General features: G+C 41.4%; 1 protein-coding gene across 2 annotated transcripts in view; it reads left to right on the top strand.

The window, feature by feature from the left end:
- LOC126262717 (probable cytochrome P450 304a1) overlaps window positions 1–20,043 on the top strand; it is a 202,098-nt gene that overhangs the window by 112,784 nt on the left and 69,271 nt on the right. For both annotated transcript variants that reach the window (XR_007546756.1, XM_049959512.1), the window contains exons 2-3: window positions 7,378–7,626; window positions 14,372–14,535. Coding sequence is in view for 1 of the 2 variants with exons in the window: in XM_049959512.1 (XP_049815469.1) it covers window positions 7,378–7,626; window positions 14,372–14,535 (413 nt within the window). In the remaining variant the exon portion in view is untranslated. The remainder of the gene's footprint in view (window positions 1–7,377; window positions 7,627–14,371; window positions 14,536–20,043) is intronic.

Genomic DNA, 20,043 nt, shown 5'->3' with positions numbered 1-20,043 from the left:
CAGCCAACCCCAGACATAATCCAACAAATGGAAATGAACGAAACCGGCAATGACAAATGATCAGCCCAGAAGGCGCCAATCGGAACAAATGAGCGACATGGCAAATGAGTACATAGGATTTATAGAGAGGAGAATGAATTGATTAGTTTAAATTTGTGGCGTATGAATTTTGAATAATATGTTAGTAAAAATAATGATAAAGATATTTTTATGTGATTGATTGAAGTGATGTTGTTAATTTGTTTTCTTTCCTTGTGCAATTAGGATTTAGTTTGATTCAAACGTAAAGATAAAAGGTTTCCTTGTGAACAAGTGAAATGCTTTTTTTTGTGTCAATTGAAAAGAGTTGCTCCTGAGAGAAGCAAGATCGTTGCTGAAATTGCAAGAACTCAGGGGAATATCCGATCTGTGGATATTATGGGTCTGGCAAACCCAGGTCCCCAGCTGTTAGTAGCCTTGTTTCCGATTTTCTGCTTTCAGTGCTACTATCTACCTATTACTATTCTATATCTGTCAGTATAAATGAGGATCTCTTACTATAGTATGCGTGCTGTATGAATATTTTAAGATAGGAGAACTCTGAGAAAGGAATGAGGAAGTTTGGAATCTTGAAAACAGGATGCAATAATACGATTGTTTAACCATTGGCTTCCCAATATGCGATGATATGTGAATATTGATGATATATGTCTTTTTGTTCTTTATAGCTGAGTACGTAAAGTGCTGTCTGTGGATTTCGTAAGTATATTGATTCCCTTCAAGGTGAAAGAAGAATTGTGGTTTGTGTAATTTACGTGGTTCTGAAATATTATTGTGGTACTCAAATACGAGCAGTTTTTCAGCAAATGGAGAATGGAACGGAAATATGGATCCTTTTTGTAATCTTGATTGATGTTGAGCCAAAGCCTGAAAAATTATTCTGCGTTAATACTTGTCCTAGAAAAGCGACGTTTATGTGTTTTGCTGATGCTGTGAGCATTGCAGCTTATTGTTTTCGCTGGTGCGGGATGCACTGCAGCCTATAGGATTTGTACTGAGGAAATTTCCCTCCTGAAGGTAGAGGATGATTAAATAATTTTGATTATGGGAACGAAGGAAAGCTTGGTTTAAGGTAATAAGGATGAAGCAAAACATTTGTCATTTAAACTACAGGAGGATTCGGATCTTTTGTGTCTGTTGTAAGTTCAATATGTTAAGATGATACTGTTTTACAGAATAGAGGTGACCACAATTTTGCCATTCATGAGAAATGAATCCAGAATAACCACCACAGGCGAAATAACTGATTTGAAGGCGAAAGGTAACGTAAAGAAGGAACGAAATCGAAGCAAAATGGGTAAGAAAATGTAATATAACCTGTATAATTAAAATATTTTACCTTCTCAGAGCCGTCTGTGTGATTAATTCTAGTGACAACGTAATTTTAGATGAAATTTTCTTACTGTGTTATGTGTGAATCTATGAGTATGATAAATGTATAATTGCGAGTCTCTTTTCAGGTGTGTGAACTGGTATAAATGTTTTTGCGTGTAAATAACCATTGTTCTTTTTACTGTGTATGTTTAAGGAAAGTTTCTACATATTTATCATGTGACAAGACGTATGCCGCGAGCGTCAAGAAGAGTACGAAGTATAAAAAATGTTGTAGTGGTGTAAACACTTTGTTGAAGTAGCATTGAAGTGGCTTGTGGGATTAATTAGTAGTGGATAGAAGTAGAATTATGAGTAATGCATGTGTATGGGTAGTTAGTTTGTAGAATAGACAACAGGTGTGCATGTGTGTGTGTAAATAACATGTGAACCCCATGCTCTCCTAACCTATACTTGCGCAAGGTATAACCCTATTCATTTTAGTGAATTAATAAGTGGCATTTGATTTATTAAAACACAAGTGAACCACATTAGTGATGTGGATTTAAATATTGTATTGTCAATTCATTTAATTTTTATTTTTACATTGTAAAGTCATTTCACTTTTATTTTTTTATATTGTCAAGTCATTTAACTTTTAATTTTATATTGTCGATTCAACTAACTTTGTTCTTAAAAATTGTGAAAGACAATACTAAGTGATATTATGTATGACATTGTGTAATCACATAAGGATGATGAAAAATTTCTGTGAATGCAGTTGAGAACGTGAAAGCGAACCGGCAAAACTCTTAAGAGACAGCGGGAGCAGCCAGCTAGTTGTAAACTGGCGGGTTTCCCAGCGGGACACGCTGTCAGCCAGGCCACTTCGGGAGCGCGGCCGACAACAAAAGACCCTACGCCGCAAACACTTTCCCGTATACCTGCAGCTAATGGAGGGCCGCCCCGCGCGACCCTAGCTGAAGGGAATGACCTGAGATGGGCGAGCGGTCCACCGCGCGGAAATCCATCTCCTGGCAACGCACCTCACGCACGCGACCGGGACGAGACGGCCGCGGAGAAACAACACAAGGGGCGTGGAACCTTTTGACAGGTACTGTCCAAAGAAACTTGCAGACGTCAACGACGCCTATCGACATTTCCTGATGGATGCCCACTGTCAAGCGACAGTAATTCATGGTTCGATGTTCTCTGGTCGCTAAGGGTGACACATAAGAAGAGCCATTGAAGTGTCATCCTTGCCCAGGAATATCAACCTGGCATGTCAATCAAGGATACCGCACGAATTTGACAATACAAACATAGAACAAAATCGAGATGGACGTGACACAAGAGAAACTTCATGAGAGGGCAGAGACGGCGGGATCGCACGCAACAAATGGACAAAAATCCCTACTGACAGCTGCGGCGACGAACCCCCTCCCCCTCCCCTTATATTGTGCCACGGAACAGTGGAACTAGTGAGTGTATAAGTGAACAGTGATTATACGGTTCTTAGTTCAATGCATATACGTGTGTTTCTGTCACAGAAACTTTGACTCGTGTGTTTTGCAGGGACTCGATTTATTGGTCTTTATTAAACTTTGACTCTTGTATTTTGCAGGTGTTCTATATTTTTTTAAAAACTTTGACTATTGTATTTTGCAGGTGTTTTATTTATTGGTGTTTTGTTTTAGATGTTGACTATTGTACTGTTTTATTGATCAATGTTTGTTCTTGTGTTAGGTATTGGATCTGTGATATTTTGTTTCGAAAATTCATTGCTGTGGCACTGCTTCCTTTATGAGTCAGATAGCTATTCATTCTCATTGGACTGTGATCGATTAGCCTTTGCATGGGGCATATTTATTGTGAGGAACCCCTTAAGGGTAACAATCACACAATTATTGTACTTTCAGTATAATGACACAGTGCTCATTGTTTGCTAACTAACTGAAATATTGTAGAGTGATTAAATTAGTGCCACATAGTTAGGTTAATTCTACAGATTATTAGTTTTATAAGATATAGAATTTTTTTTTGCGATAACCACTTTGTAAAACATGTTTTTTCTCTTATATTTTTTTTGCTTTTGCGAATTGTGCATTGTAATGTTCTGCCTTGTAATACTGATGTTATTTCCTGTTGCTTTTTAATTGCTGTGGCACCTTTGCTATTTTCATAAATTTTGCTTGTTAATAAACAGTCATAAATTTGCCTGTGATCAGTTGGCTCTTGCAATGAGCAAATACTGGTGAACTCCATAAGGGTAACAACCAGAAATTGTTTTCATATCAATGACACAGGAACCATTGTTTTTACTTGCTGACCGATTTAGGTCTACACGACCTTTTAAATAGGTGTCACAGATTGTGTGTTTTTTTTTTCTCTCTTTGAAATTGGTAGATTGTAAAGATGTTTGAAATTATTGTGTTTTAGCAAGTAGCTGGTGACCTTTTGCCTTTTTCTTTACACTTTTGGTTTAAGTAGGGTGTGAGAAGCCTGCTTGGGAATGTCCTAGCATGGCCAGAAAATTCCCTGCACAGTCTTTTCCCGGAGCGTTGGGGTTATGAAAGGTCTCTGTTGGATTCCTTTCATGTTTAATTTCTCAAATTTGTTGTCTTTTAAGGAATAAATTCCTCTTCTAAATTTACTGTGGCGTTTCTGACTATCTGGGAGGAGACTGAGTAGTGGAACGTGTTACTTTTACACGTAAACAAGAACGATCTCTCACACTACTACACTTTAAAGCACAGTTTATATGTAATTCTTATATGTAATTCATGTCACACAGTCTCATACGGAACCTACATCCGCCTTCTTTTATATACTGTGTATGATAAGATACTGTCATCCCCCTTCCCTTCTGTGTGAGAGGATGAATGATCAAATGTGTTTGTAGCTGCATGCTTGAGGGTAGCAGACAAGGCTGTCTGCTAGAGTACAGTAGGACCAACGTTGAAACAGGTAGCTACGGTTCCTAAAAGCAGAGAGGTTTCCATTCTTAGTATGGTCCGGTCCGTCCCCTGTCATGTTGGTATAGGAAGCTGCCCCTCTGGCGCCTTCCGTTGGTCTTTGTGAGCGACTCTCGGGAGCACGCTGGGTAGTGCAGTGGGAGTCTGGCAGCTGGAGAGTAAGCAGTTGGAGTCCAGTAGTAGCGCAGGGCAGTCCAGCAGTAGCAGTCTGGCGGTAGCGAGCGTCTGAAGTGGTAAGATCTCCGGCTAAGCGCGTGTCTGTTAAGTCCATAGGACAATGGATTTGTTAAGTTCAGCTTAACTGAGAATTTAATCATTTTATTTCGGGTTAGCTTTAAAATGGCTAAGGTTATCTTTAATTGCAGCGGAGTGTGATTCTCGTGTCCAGTTCAGATTATTTGGCGGTAGTTGCTTTGTTACTACTTTGTGAGTAAAGTGGAACCACGTGTTGGTCAGTAACTCTAAGTAAGATCAATCTTAAATGCAAATGCTTGTGTGATTATAACGTATCGTCTTGAAAAGATTTTGAATATACCAACTTTTCTTTATGTTCAACCCACGTGGCGTGTACTTTGTGAGACCAGTACCACGTGCTTATATAACTGTTTGACCCATCAGGTTAATAGTAAGACGTTAGTAACCAGTTCGAGGTTTTTGTTTTGTAATTTGCTTTTTGATCTAATTTATTTTTATTATCTAAATTATTGCGGAGTTATACGCTTTCTGTAAACCAAGTTGACCACGTGAAGGGTAATTACAAGACGGACAGGATTGTGCTATGAAAGTAATCTCTGAATCTGTTTGTAGTGATTAACTTTCTCTTGCATGCGTTTCAATGTTCTTTGTGTGTTGTTTTATGAATGCAGTGTTGTATCCAGTCTCCCAATCTTGACTCCATATTTTATGTGTTCCGTAATATTCCAATCTCACAGTCTCACAATCGTAAATAAGGCACCAGCTCAGTTATAACTCACGTATAATATGCTGAAATTTCAATGAACAATCTTTAAAATAAATTTGCAAATATAAACTGATTTCTTTCTTTTTATTTAAATTCTCCTTTTATATAGATATATTACCGGTTGTTGTATGACTGTAAAAGATTATAATCAATGATAGACTGATTGGTAATATGGTAAACTTAGACTAGTTACCTGCTGAAACAGTGGCCCAGTAAACGCACGGTTAACCTCCCAAGACAGCTCACAGTTTTAAACCGCTTTCATGGTCTAATTAGCACCCGATTTCAGCATACCAAATTCAAGTCACAATCTTACGCTATTCAGAAAAGCAAATTAGAGTTATACAATCTTTCAGTATAATATTATATTATATATTGTCCATTTTTGTCTGCTCGGGATTTTTAACTATCTCGAGAATGTTTAATCGGAAGTCGGGTTTCCAACTGGAAGTTCGGGACAGTCCCGCCGAAATCGGGAAATCTGACAACCCTGTCTGCCGTCGTTGTGCATACCCTCCATTATGAGGTTTGTTGTTGACAACATTGACTCATTCAGAAGTAACTAATTCATTCAGTGAACGCTAAACGGAAAAACGATATACACTTCGTCAAAGGCTTCCTCAAGTATTGTACAGAAAGATGTGCATTATTCAGGAGGTTTCGTTGCGTTGATAACTCTTTTCTGCACTGTGATTTACTTGTACACTATCTTATCAATTTTTCCTGTTTTCCAAACCAGGAGGGCAACCTGATGAGAATTCTATAATCTATGTACCGACTCATTCCATAATCACTTAGCTTTGGTTTGTATGGTCTCACGTAACCTCATAACTAAATCAATTTAAGAACACATTACATTAATAATTTGTTAATTCAAAAGTTCCCATTTATTGCAATACGTGGCATACATGTCAGCTCAAAAATATCGGGACACCTATTAGTGAACACTAATACGGCGTGTGTCACCTTTAGCTTTTATGACAGCTTTAACTCTGCCGCGGACTCTTCCAATGAGGCGTCTGAATGTCTGTCGAGGAATGGCAGCCCATTCTTCCCCAGGAGCCGAAACCACAGAAGGTGGCGATGTTAGACGTTAGGGTCTGGTGCAAAGTCGACGTTCTAGCTCGTACCAACGCCGTTCCATCTGTTTCATTGTGTTCTCTAGGCATTCACCAAATCCAAACCCTTCCGTCGGATTGTCACAGGATATAGAGTGATACATCACCGCAAATCACTCGTTCCCAGTCATCCACTGTCCGTGGATATTGCTGTTATCATTGCCCAAATAAATATGTGGCTTATGAGGAGCTGTTAGACCATTGTGCCCATTCATTGTGCTAGCTGGACTGCTGGAACACTTTGGAACTCACGATTGGTATCTTCCCCTGATTTCATGACGTTTTTTCACAACCATCCTACGCAATGCTCGACTGTCCTTGTCCTACAGCAGATGTGGTCTGCCTGGTCTTGGTTTTGCTGTAGTTGTTCTCTCACGATTCCACTACTCAACCACATCACCAACAGTCACCATGGGCCGCTTCAGAAGGGTTGAAATGTCCCTAGTGGATCTGTTATTCAGATGACATCCAATGTCTAGACCACGTTCCAAGCCACTGAGCTCTACTGACCGACCCATTCTGCCGCTCGAGTGGTTCTAGGCGCTACAGTCTGGAACTGCGCGACCGCTATGGTCGCAGGTTCGAATCCTGCCTCGGGCATGGATGTGTGTGATGTCCTTGGGTTAGTTAGGTTTAAGTAGTTCTAAGTTCTAGGGGACGGATGACCTCAGAAGTTAAGTCCCATAGTGCTCAGAGCCATTTGAACCATTCTGCCGCTACTGCTGCTCTGCTGACAACGCTATGCTCCCAACCTCCTCTTATGCTGGCGGGTCCGCCTCCCGTGACACGTAGTGGTCAGTTCCCCGTTAAATAGGGGCGTGTGAACAGTTTTGTCTAGATAGTGTATGACTGACTCTCGTTGACAATGTGGGTAGCACTGTCCTACAGATCTGTGAGCAGCGTTAGTGGTCTTGAGACGACTTCCTGAGATGGGAGTGCATGGCAGTGCTTATCTTCGGTGCGTATGTTTCAGGGCCGCCTCCGATGCCGATATGGGGCAACTACGTGCAGATGCTGCTGTTCAACTACAAGTACCCATACAAGGTGCTGGACCTGCTGACACGCCTCTACAAGAGCAAAGTGATCGGCTTCTACTTCGGGGACATGCCCGCCGTCGCTGCCTGCGACTACGAGTCGGTCAAGGAGGCGCTCAACAACCCGCACCTACAGGGACGCGTCGTCAACATCGGGCTCGACCACAGGATGTTCGGCAAGAAACTAGGTAATCACAGATTCGTAATATCCTCCCTCCCAAAGAAGGGAAAACTTCTCATTTATCATGTTCTGTAGACCCCTCCGCCGGCCGGCGTGACCGAGCGGTACTAGGCGCTTCAGTTCGGAACCGCGCTGCTGCTACGGTCGCAGGTTCGAATGCTGCCTCGGGCATGGATGAATGCGATGTCCTTAGATTAGTTAGGTTTACGTAGTTCTAAGTCTAGGGGACTGATGGTCTCAGATGTTAAATCCCATAGTGCTTAGAGCCATTTGAACCATTTTATAGACCCCTCCGAGAAGAAGAATATTTAGCAACGCGGAAAGATTCGAGGCACACCTTAATATAAGACAAGAAAATCATAAAAACTTAATATGTATAGGTAGCAAGAAGAAACTATCAACGAACTGCTTAGTGATATTCACACTTACGGCAGCTAATTTAATCAAGTTATTAGTAAGAAAGCCGTTATTTTGGAAAAAGTTGCTGGCCCCACTGTTAACAGTACATGACAGTTGTTTATCTGCTACTGGTAGCTTAACTTTCAAACTGTTCTATATGAGCGACTTTCTGGTCAAAATCAACTTCTCGATGTGAATGTAAATCAGCCGATAATCACGTCAGGTATGGGATAGTGGCGTCAGTAATCAGCGTTCTAAAATCTAGGATATACTATAAACTGCACAAGCGCAGATCTGACGACTGCGGAGTAGTCTGCAAACATCGGAAGTTAAGCTATTCCCACCGACCATTCTCCTATCATAGGAATGGACTTCCTGTCTCCTTAATCTCCATTTCTTTGTGTGTTCTTTTCTGTGTCGAGTTGTAACGGTTTCCCGAGGACCTGATATTTTTTCTACTGCCGTTCTCCCAGAATAGAGGCAAAATATCTGAAAGCAACAAGGTGTGTATGTTTTACAATAGCTGGACAAAAACGGCCTAATCTATCCTCTATAACTATATCTATACTATAAAAGTGTAAAACCGTCGAATCCGTTTGTTTGAATATGCTAATCTACAAAACTACTAGATGCATTTTCATGGTGCTTTCACAGGTAATCTAAGCGTAACTCAGGACAGCATACAGGCTTCATTTAAACAAAATCAGAAAACAAAAGAAATAAGCTATCGTAATTTAAAGTTTTATCTAAACTCGTTTGCTCAGCTTAATAGTTCGGACGTTTAATCATCAGGGCATAGTACACCAAAGAGTCAACCTATAGGACTCTCGTTTTCGTTGTTCGCCAAAGAACCAGTAGATGGCAGTGCTAGTTTTTTTAACTCAGTGATAGATGTGCTATCGAAAGTTTACATTAGTGACAGAATTAACCACCGCGATGTTACGAATACAGACTAATAGCTAATTTACTTGTTTAGGATGTACGGATTTACTGTTTTCGTTTTGTGTAGTAAAAACTTAACAACATTGGTTTGCTTCTTGCGATAGGTTTCATTTATATTTAACTTCTCTTCTAGGAAAGCTTTATTATTTATATCAGTGCCAGAAGTATTTTCGGAAGGTTATGTCAGTGAAAGAATCAAGCACTGCAATCTTATCTTTATGAAGACTGCTGCCGGCCAAAGTGGCCGTGCGGTTAAAGGCGCTGCAGTCTGAAACCGCAAGACCGCTACGGTCGCAGGTTCGAATCCTGCCTCGGGCATGGATGTTTGTGATGTCCTTAGGTTAGTTAGGTTTAACTAGTTCTAAGTTCTAGGGGACTAATGACCTCAGCAGTTGAGTCCCATAGTGCTCAGAGCCATTTGAACCATTTGAAGACTGCTAACACTGAATTTACTTGGCTGGGATATACCCTACTTATTTACTGATTTCGCTTTGTGTATTAAAAACTTAACGACATTGTTTTGTTTCTTCCGATGGGTTTTATTTATGTTATTGCTAAGAAGAAACTAATTTATTTAGTTTGCTTTGTGATTTGGGTGCCTACATGCTGCATGCTGATTTCGTTTCGTTTATGAATAAATATGGCTAGAGAATGGTCATGTCTTTCTTGATTCACCAGAACGACTAAAAGACTGAGGACTACGTGATCTCAAGAATCCATCGAAAACCGTGAGGAGAGATTTGCTGCAGCCCGAGAACGTCAGGCTGTAACTCGCACTTTGGAAATCACTTCCAAAATCGAGGCGCGATGTAAGTCTGCTCGAGAGCAACATGCTGTTATCTCGCTCCGCGGAACCCATCACTCACACAGGCTTAAAGTCACTTCCCTCCAACGCAAATTCAGACAAGCGGAAATTTTGACGGAAACTGGCGCATAGGAGCGAATTTTTACATCTCAAATGCCGCTTATTCCTAATAAATTACCATTTCGATTTAAAAGTGCACAATTCCCTATGAGCTTTTGTTATGGCGTTATGGGGATTGGTTATTACATCCTCTATATTAACGTGGAACACGATGAGTGATATTAATTACAGCTTTTTCGTGCTATAGCATACACATGCGCTACATGAATAATCATCATTTGTTACAAGCGCTCAATATCACGACAAAGATAACAAACATGAGTCTGAGATAACGTTCATACTCCCACAGGCGACGACATGATATGTACCAATGTTGTCACGTCAGCTCCTCCCTTTTTTTGAAGAGGTGAATGCCGTGTAGTGCCGAACTGATGGCTTGAAACGATGCAAACATCACTTTCATCATGCTGCCCATTGAATAGTTTTGGGGAAGGCGATTAATTGTGTAGTGACTGGTCGCACGAGCGGAACGGAAGTGAGCTCTTTTCAACAACTTGCACTGGCAGTGCACAGAAAGTATTGCCAAAAAACCAGTTTGCCATTTACCACCGTTACCTCCGCGTAAGATCTTTCACGGACCGAGAAAGCAGCTGGCCATTGGCCAATAGGCTCGATCTGCTGAATTAGGCTGCCATCTTGACGTGGCGCCGTCGACGTGAAACCTGAAGCTTCTTTCACCTGCGGGAACTTGCACATTACTATCCTGCCAAAGAATGTACAAAGAGGTGCAGGGTTGCGAGGCGGCGGCAGCTCGCAGTCGTTTGATGTTGGTGAATGTGCCTGCAAATCTAATGGTTCAAATGGCTCTAAGCACTATGGGACTTAACATCTGAGGTCATCAGTCCCCCAGACTTAGAACTACTTAAACCTAACTAACCTAAGGACATCACACACATCCATGCCCGAGACAGGATTCGAACCTGCGACCGTAGCAGCAGCGCGGTTCCGGAATGAAGCTCCTAGAACCGCTCGGCCACAGCAAATTTAATGGTTGTGGGGTATATACAGTGAGGAGGGCTCCGTCCTCCGTATGCAGGCTTCAGCAGTTCGATGGACACGGTATTCCGCGTGCAGTTTCTGTCGATGACGAACGAGTTCCCTCTTCTAAAAAGATCCTAAATGGCTCGCAATAGTGGAGTGAGTGCGGAGGCTGTACGGAACCGTCTCTGAGCCACACGAATTGACAGCTTTGCAAGTCCTTATGGATGAAAACTGTCCGTTCGCTATGACTGACAGGGTTGAGAGGCCTGAGATGTAGCTTGGTCGATTTGCTCGATCACCTGTAACCAACTGCGACGCTACCACTGGGTCTTGTCCGAGTCATTACTAATACCGTGTTGCCAAAAAATACTTTCACTTATGTGAATTTTAGCTTCGGTTTGGTGGGCCAGAATACAGAAAATTTTACGTTGCTGATCCTGGGTGAGCAACCTATGAGGAGCTGATTATTGCTCGTCACCGGAAAAGACGGAGGACTGGTGTTTGCTGAATGCAACACGGGCTGCGGAGCTGAAAGCTCCTCTTGTTTCACTGTTGTGTTTGCCAGGCGTGTCCGTTGTTCCATTCGTCGCCCCGTAAAGCACTTCCTCGAAAATGAAATGTAGCGTCACGAAAACCGTTCATCTTGCGGTCACTACTACGGGACGAGTTATTACAGTATACATGTGATGTGTTACGACAGCGAATAGGAACCTACGACCACTGGAGGTACTCTATTTTACTTATTTTATGTTTACCATTAGATATCAGTTTAATTTTTTGTCAGAAGAAATCCAAAACCATGTTCTGAAATAGTGTCTTCTTTCTCCACTAGGCAGTGCCACAAGTTCCTCCAAAAATCGTAACACAACACACACATAAATATCATATTAAATAATGTAAATTCACCCGATGATGGAGGTTTAAACATTTGAAACGCGTCGTGGAAATAAATAAAACGGTGACTGGTAACAGTAAACTTGTTTTTTCATTTAAAATCAGCAGTAGCAGAACATGTTTTCCGTGATGGACACCATGAGCTAAAGCTCAGTGGGACGAGCGTGTTTGCGATCACAACGCATAATCATGCGCGCTTACACTGATCAGCCAGACATTATGACCACCGACCTACTGTCGATATTAACCCGCCCAGGTAACAGCAGCATCACCTGGCGAGGAATGACTGCTGGCCAGACAAACGCACGGTGCATCTAGTATCAGTGAGCGTGCTGTTCGTGTGTAGAATGGGGAAGCCGCGTGATCTAGCTGAGTTTTGCCGAGGACAGATTATGATGGCTCGGAAGCTCGGCACAAGCATTTCGGAAACTGCACTACTTGTTGGTTCTTCGAGGAGTGCTATGGTGAGTGTTTTTGACAGGTGGCGAAACCAAGATGAAACCACATCCAGACGTCGTGGGGTCGGGCGGCCTCCCCTCTTTACAGATGTCGGACGACTTAGGCTGCGCAGACTGGTGAAGCAGGACCGGCGGTGAACTGTGGCGGAACTAACATCAGACTTCGATGCTGGGCAGAGTGCAAGTCTGTTTGAACACACAGTGCACCAAACACGTCTAACGATGGGGCTCCGCTGCCGACGACCCATCCCAGTGCCAATGTTAACACTACGATATCGGCAGCTACGATTGAAACGGACACATGACCATTGGTACTGGACATTGTGAAATGGCAGAGCGTTGCATGATCTAATGAATCCCAGTACCTTCTTCATCATGCAGATGGGACGGCGCGAATCCGTCGGCGTCCAGGGAAACAGCTTCTTTACACCTGTACTGTGAGACGGAGACAAGCTGGTGGCGGCTTCATTATGCTCTGGGAACATTCACGTGGGCATCCATGAGTCAAGTTGAGCTCGTGCAAGGCATCATGACGGCCAAGAAGTATCGTACACCGGTTGCAGACCACGTACACCCATTCATGACATGATTCTTGATGGCAGTGACATTTTTCAACAAGATAATCCGCCATCTCACAAGGCCAGGAATGTGATGGAGTGGTTCGAGGAACATAGTGGCGATTTCCAATTGATGTGCTGGTCCCCCAACTCGCCAGATCTGAACTCCAGTGAACACATTTGGGACGTGTTAAAACGTGGCGTTAGAGCGCGTCGCCCCTATCCCCGGAATTTACGGGAATTAGGTGACTTGAGTGTGTAGATGCGGTTCCAACTTCCTCCAACGACCTACTAAGGCCTTACTGTTTCCATACCACGACGCGTCGCCGCTGTTATCCGTGTCAAAAGTGGACATAACGGCTATTAGGTATGTGGTCATCATGTTCTGGCTGATCAGTGTATACAGAGGCCATGGAGATTCACAAACACCATAATAATTTTAATAGAAAAAAATAAGGTATTAAGTTAGATAAAAGATGGATGTCGACTTTCAAATGGTTAAATGGCTCTGAGCACTATAGGACTTAACATCTGAGATCATCAGTCCCCTAGAACTTAGAACTACTTAAACCTAACTAACCTAAGGACATCACACACATCCATGCCCGAGGCAGGATTCGAACCTGCGACCGTAGCGATCGCGCGGTTCCAGACTTAAGCGCCTAGAATCGCTCGGCCACAACGGCCGGCCGATGTCGACTTTGCTAAAACCGAATGACTGTCGACGACTTTTAATCGAGGACGATGGTGCCAATCAAAGATAATCACGCAATTGGCTTCACGTGACGAGTGGTGGTGCCCTCTGTGCCGCTCTATAAATGCAACTGCCCATCGAGCATTTGATGCAGTTGCCGTTTTACCTCCGAAAGTGTCTCCAGCAGTCGGAGTCGAAACATCGAGCAGTAGTTTTACATATCGACCACGGGCTCACAGCCCAGAAGTTTCAACACATGTTCAACTCATTTGATGGAACTTCATTCGATTACCCTTGTTTTACTTTTGCTTATGTTCATCTTATAACCCATTTCAAGACACCAACATCTTCATCTATGCTATGCAAAACACTGTGGAGAGCATGACAGAGGGTACTTCCGACTGTACCAGTTATTAGGGCTTATTCCCGTTCCATGCACGCATGGAGTCGGGAAAGAAATGACTGTTTAAATGCCTCTGTGCGCACTATAATTAATCTGACCTTGTCCTCAAGATCCTTAATGGAGCGATACGTAGAGGACTGTAGTCCAGTCTGTTCAAGATATCTTCCAACTCCTTTGCTGTCTCTAACAGAATTACGGTGTCACCGACAAACATCAAGGTTTTAACTTCGTCTCCTTGAACTTTAATCACTTTTCCAGAATTTATCCGTGATTTCTGTTACTGCTTGCTCAGTGCACAGACTGAATAGTGAATACGCTAAAATCGTGCTTCGCTACCTTCTCAAATACCGTTTCCCTTTCATGTCCTTCGACTCTTGTAACTGCAATATGTTTTCTGTATCGAAGCCATTAGTTTAAAATGTGTAAGGACTTTTCTATTTCCTGATAGCAACTAGCTTCCAGGACATCGGCCGTACACGTGTCTGTTGTGGCTCTGCAGGCATCTTCTTCACGGATGGCCCCCAGTGGCTGGAGCAGCGGCGGTTCTCGCTGAGGAACATGCGGGACTTCGGGTTCGGCCGTCGCTCTGAGAAGCTGGAGGCCGAATTGGGGGCGGAGTTGCGAGACCTGGTGGAGTTGATCCGCGGGGGCCGCGAAGACCAGGTGGGTTGAGGTCTTTGTCTGTCTCTCATCTCCCCGATTTCGTCCATAAGCTGCTCCAACATGAGTCTACAGAAATGTATAAGACAGCTGGAAAGATTCTAAAACTGCCATTGCTGGTACACAGTTGAGCCAAACCTTTGCGTCCATCTGTTGTACAGCGTGTTGGTCCAACTCTGAATCGCAATACACCAGCGATTCTGCTTGTCATGGGTTCGACTAGTCCTTGGTAGGTTTTCAGAGGTGTACGGCACACGTATGTAAGCACAGGATCGCAGTTTTCCTAAATTATGGACCGCTGGTTTGCTGGGCGGAGCTGACGCCCAACAACATTCCTGATGTGTTCCATTAGGTTCAGATCAGGCGAATTTGGTGGCCGAGACGTCAACACGAGTTCAGTATCATGTTCCTCAAACCATTCTAGAACGATTCTTCCCTTACGACACGGGGCCATGCTGCCTCTATAGCCTACTATAATTGCGAAAGTGTTGCTGGTGCAGGATCCTGTGACGAACTGACCTCTCGATTATGTCCCGTAAATGTTCCATGGGATTCATGTCGGGCCAAACCATTCTCTCGAATTGTCCAGAATTTTCTTCTAACCAGTCGCGAACAATTGTGGCTATGTGACTTGGGAGCATTGTCATTGATCTACAAAAATTCTATCTACAGCCGAACGTAACCGTTTTCAGTCAATGATTAGTTCAGTTGAACCAAAGGACCCAGTCCATTCCATGCAAACACAGCCCGTACCCTTATGGAGCCACCACCAACTTTCACAGTGCCTTGTTGATAATTTGGGTCCACGGCCTCGTGGGACCTACCCCACACTCGAATCTACCATCAGGTCTTACCAACTGAAATCGGGTCACATCCAACCAGACCGCGTTTTCCAGTCATCTAGAGTCCAAACGATATGGTCACGAGCCCAGGAGAGGCGCTGCAGGCTGTTAGCAAAGAGGCATACGTTGGTCGTCATCTGCTGTAGCCCATTAACGCTAAATTTCGCCTCACTGTGCTGGCGGAAACGATCGTCCTACGTCCCACATTGATTTCTGCCCAGTCCGTTAGCACCAACAACTCTACGCAAACGCCGCTGCTCTCGGTCGTTAGGTGAAGACCGTCGGCGAGTGCATTGTCCGCGGTGAGACATTGTAGCCTCTCCACACGAAATTTTGTTAAATGACAATGGAAATGGAGCCAAGCGTAACCTCCCCACAAAAATTAAGGAATGAAAATTGACCATAAACTAACAATAATATTAATTAAATAATGAACCATGAACGAAATGTAACCTCCCAAAAGAAATAATAATATCTGGTAAATTTTATAAGGACAGCAGCGCTGACCTTTGGCCCTGTATTTTGAATAAAAAGCAAAAATTCTTACCTCAATAAAAACTACAACTATTTCTGCTCTTATTTATCGACACAGCTTCGTGCAATGCTGGCGTATATTTTTTTTTTTATTCTTGGAAGCAATGATAATGCATTGGAAAAATTCTTTAAATTGAAATGAATGCTCTTTCTTCAAATGAGTTACTTTATATTATAAAAATTATTATTGGGGCATTTTTTTGAACAAATTAGATTACAATTAGCATACATTATTAATTATACGCAAGGCTGCTTCTTTACCTTCTACAACAATACTCATCCTCCAGAGTCCTGACCAGAGTCGCGACCAGAGCACACAGCCGACGCATGCCGACACCCGCAGACTACTACTGTCCACTCGCTACTAAAGCCGACTGACTACTACTGCAGACTGACTTCTACTGTATCCGACTGACTACTACTGTCGACTCGCGCAGACTAGCGCAGACTCGCAACAAGCAACACTAACAATAAACTACTCTCTGGTCAGAGATTCTGTCATGCCTCGCCCATCACCGGCGAAGCATACACCTTACATAACCCTCCACTGGAGGGGCAAAAATTTGGCAGCGATGGTGTGTCAATTGGACTTGCCATGAGCAACAAATTTTTCTTAATTAACTAACTTTACAATCACAGAATATATACATATATATAGGTGCAGAACATGAAATAAAATATAGTGCACATGCACTGAGTACAGAACATATCAGCAAATCACAAAATGTATACGGAATGAGTAGAAATCACATTAACAAATGGCATAAAGTGCACACGTACTGTAGTACAGAACATATCCGGAAATCACAAAATGTATACGCAATGGATATAAATCATATTAACAAATGACATAAGTGCACACACACTGTAGTTCAGAATATATCAGCAAATCACAAAATGTATATGCAATGAATACAAATCATGTTAACAAAATGACGAAAGTGCACACGCATTATAGTACAGAACATATCAGGAAATCACAAATGTATAGGCAACGAGTACAAATCATATTGAGAAATGACACAAGTGCACACACACTGTAGCTCAGAATATATCAGCAAATCACAAAATGTATATGCAATGAATACAAATCATGTTAACAAAATGACAAAAGTGCACACACACTGTGATACAGAACATATCTGGGAATCACAAAAAAAAAAAAAAAATATGTATACGTAATGAGTACAAATGGCATAAAGTGCACACGCACTGTAAAACTCTCTAATATTTTTACAACAAATAAACATAATGAGTACAAATCATATTGACAAATCACAAAAGAGCACACGCACTGTAATACAGAACATATCTGGGAATCACAAAATGTATACACAATGAGTACAAAACATATTAACAAATGGCAAAAGTGCACACGCACTGTAGTTCAGAACATATCAGCAAATCAAAATGTATAAGCAATGAATACAAATCATGTTAACAAAATGACGAAAGTGCACACGCACTGTAATACAGAACATATCTGGGAATTACAAAATGTATACGTAATGAGTACAAATCAATTAACAAATGGCATAGAGTGCACACGCACTGTAAAACTCTGTAGCATTTTTTTTACAACAAATAAACATATCAAGGAGTGAAATAAAGTGCACATGCACTATAGAAGTCTTTAGTATTTTCAGTACAACTGATCTTATTAACAAATGAAAGGAAGTGCACACGCACAGTATATGTCTTTATCATTTTACAAGAATTAGGAAAGGAATGGGAAGGATTGCGTCATGGTTGTAGCACTTTAGGTTGCACGCAGCTGCACTGAAAGTCCATATCTTTCTACAGAAGCACAACACCAACTGAGACAATCTGAAGCCCTTTTCCTTGAAGTATTAATCAGTGTAGCCAAGACACTGAAATGTCGTAATAATATTCCATGCTATCATTTTGGTAGTACACTAGGTACACCAAACAGTGGGACCATAATAACATCTCCATCGCTCAAGGTGGTGGACAGCATGTCGTGTCAACACCATGTTCTTGTAAAGTAGACCAACGTAGAATTAGTGCAAAAACCAAATATAGTGCTCCATGATCATGAGGATAGACAGGACAAATGGATATTGCAGTAATTTCTGGTAATTAGGTCAGAAGGTGAAGGACATTAAGTCACATAGTAGTCTTCATTGAGAATAACACTAGTCTAACAACTGATTTGAGTAATTGGTGGCACTCATCGCCCAGTTACTGAACATTTCTGTACCATGTATGTAGTATTACAGAATAATGTTCATAAAATTATCTGAATATAGTAATTATTGGCACTCATTGCCCAGTTACAAACCATCAGAAGTCATCATTCAAAACAGAAGCTAATGAATGGCATAGTATTAACATAATTCACTTAATTATAGTAATCATTGGCATCATAGGTAATCTTATTACAATAAACAGTGGCATTCATTGGCCAGCTGCAAAGCATTTTTTTGTATTATTCAGAAGTCATTACTCAAAATGAGTTAATTATTGGCATAGCATTTATACATAATTAATCTAATTATAGTAATCATTGGCATCATAGGTAATCTTATTACAATAAACAGTGGTATTCATTGGCCAGTTACAAAGCATTTTTTTTTTGTATTATTCAGAAGTCATTATTGAAGTGACATACTATTCAGAGCTGATCAGTATTACTCAGAACTCTCTTAAACTAGTAGCATTATTTGGGAATTACTTTGTTTGCTTTTGAGTTATTGCTGCAAATGAAGATGTGTAACGTCATTCGTCATGAGTCAGCTGTAGCAAGGTTATGAAACAAGTAGAGTATATGTGATCACATTCATAAACGACATAGGTTTAATAAACAACTATTTATACCACATTAATTTCATGAATAATTTCTCCTGCAAAATATACAAAATGGATTATGAAACTGAAAGAAGAAACGCATATTATGCTGAAAAGCAGTGAACTTCGAATTAACAGGTAGTGAAATGTGTATAAAAATATATATGTTCTCTAGCTGTCCTTTCCAAAACCTTCACTCATCATACCATGCGATATAAGACATACTGTCAAAACGAACTGCAACAAATACTTAAATAACTACATAGCATCTCTTAACTAACAGCAAATATATAAACTTCATCATTATTTTCATCTGCAAAGAAAAACTTCATTATCCATATCACCATAACTCCATTATTATCATCACCTGTAAAGAAAAACTTCATTGTCCGTAATAGCATATTCTTCATCGTTATTCATCACCATTCATTATCATCTGCAAAAGAGTCACTTCATTATTCATTATACAACTATTCCTTATTTCTATCATATTTCATCACTAAAACTAAGATGTGTAGTTCTGTCTGACAGGCTGCATCAATCGCCTCGTATTCTGAAAGAAAAAATTAGTTAAGACTGCTATTCTACGATGTGTATAGTATATTCTTGTTAATGCTTGTTAATTCTGATCCATTTACTCTTCATCACGAGGTATTGCATCCTCTTTCGTTCATTCCGAAGGTGAAATTCCCATTTCTGTTTAATTTATTTCGTTTACACGTTATTTCTTTCTGAAAATGATGAACAAAGATTAATGTATTGCATTTAATTCATATACCCATTAGATAAAAACTGGTTTATAGTAACATAATTGAGCATACAGCATAGCATGACAGAAAACGTAATATGTCAAAAACATTGACAGTGTTTAGAAGCAAAAATGTACACAGTGTATCACAATGTAGCAGCAAAAAAAAGTAAAGTAGTCACGATGTTTAGCTATCATAAGGCAAAATGTTAAAGTCAACTGGTGTTTGTTATATCTTAACTATTTCATAGTGCATACAAACAAAACAGGAAAAACAATCATACATACATAAAAATGGAAATATGCACGGTCTAGGGTGTATAACGACAAGAAATGTGATCTTGTTTGTGTACAGCTTGTATCTTGTGTAGTTAATAGCCCGCATCTCGTGGTCGTGCGGTAGCGTTCTCGCTTCCCACGCCCGGGTTCCCGGGTTCGATTCCCGGCGGGGTCAGGGATTTTCTCTGCCTCGTGATGGCTGGGTGTTGTGTGCTGTCCTTAGGTTAGTTAGGTTTAAGTAGTTCTAAGTTCTAGGGGACTTATGACCACAGCAGTTGAGTCCCATAGTGCTCAGAGCCA

This window comes from Schistocerca nitens, chromosome 1, assembly GCF_023898315.1.
Source record: "Schistocerca nitens isolate TAMUIC-IGC-003100 chromosome 1, iqSchNite1.1, whole genome shotgun sequence".
In the NCBI taxonomy this organism is placed as follows: Eukaryota; Metazoa; Arthropoda; class Insecta; order Orthoptera; family Acrididae; genus Schistocerca; species Schistocerca nitens.
Note: the sequence above shows the minus strand (reverse complement) of the source record. Positions and strands in the feature narration are given on the sequence as shown.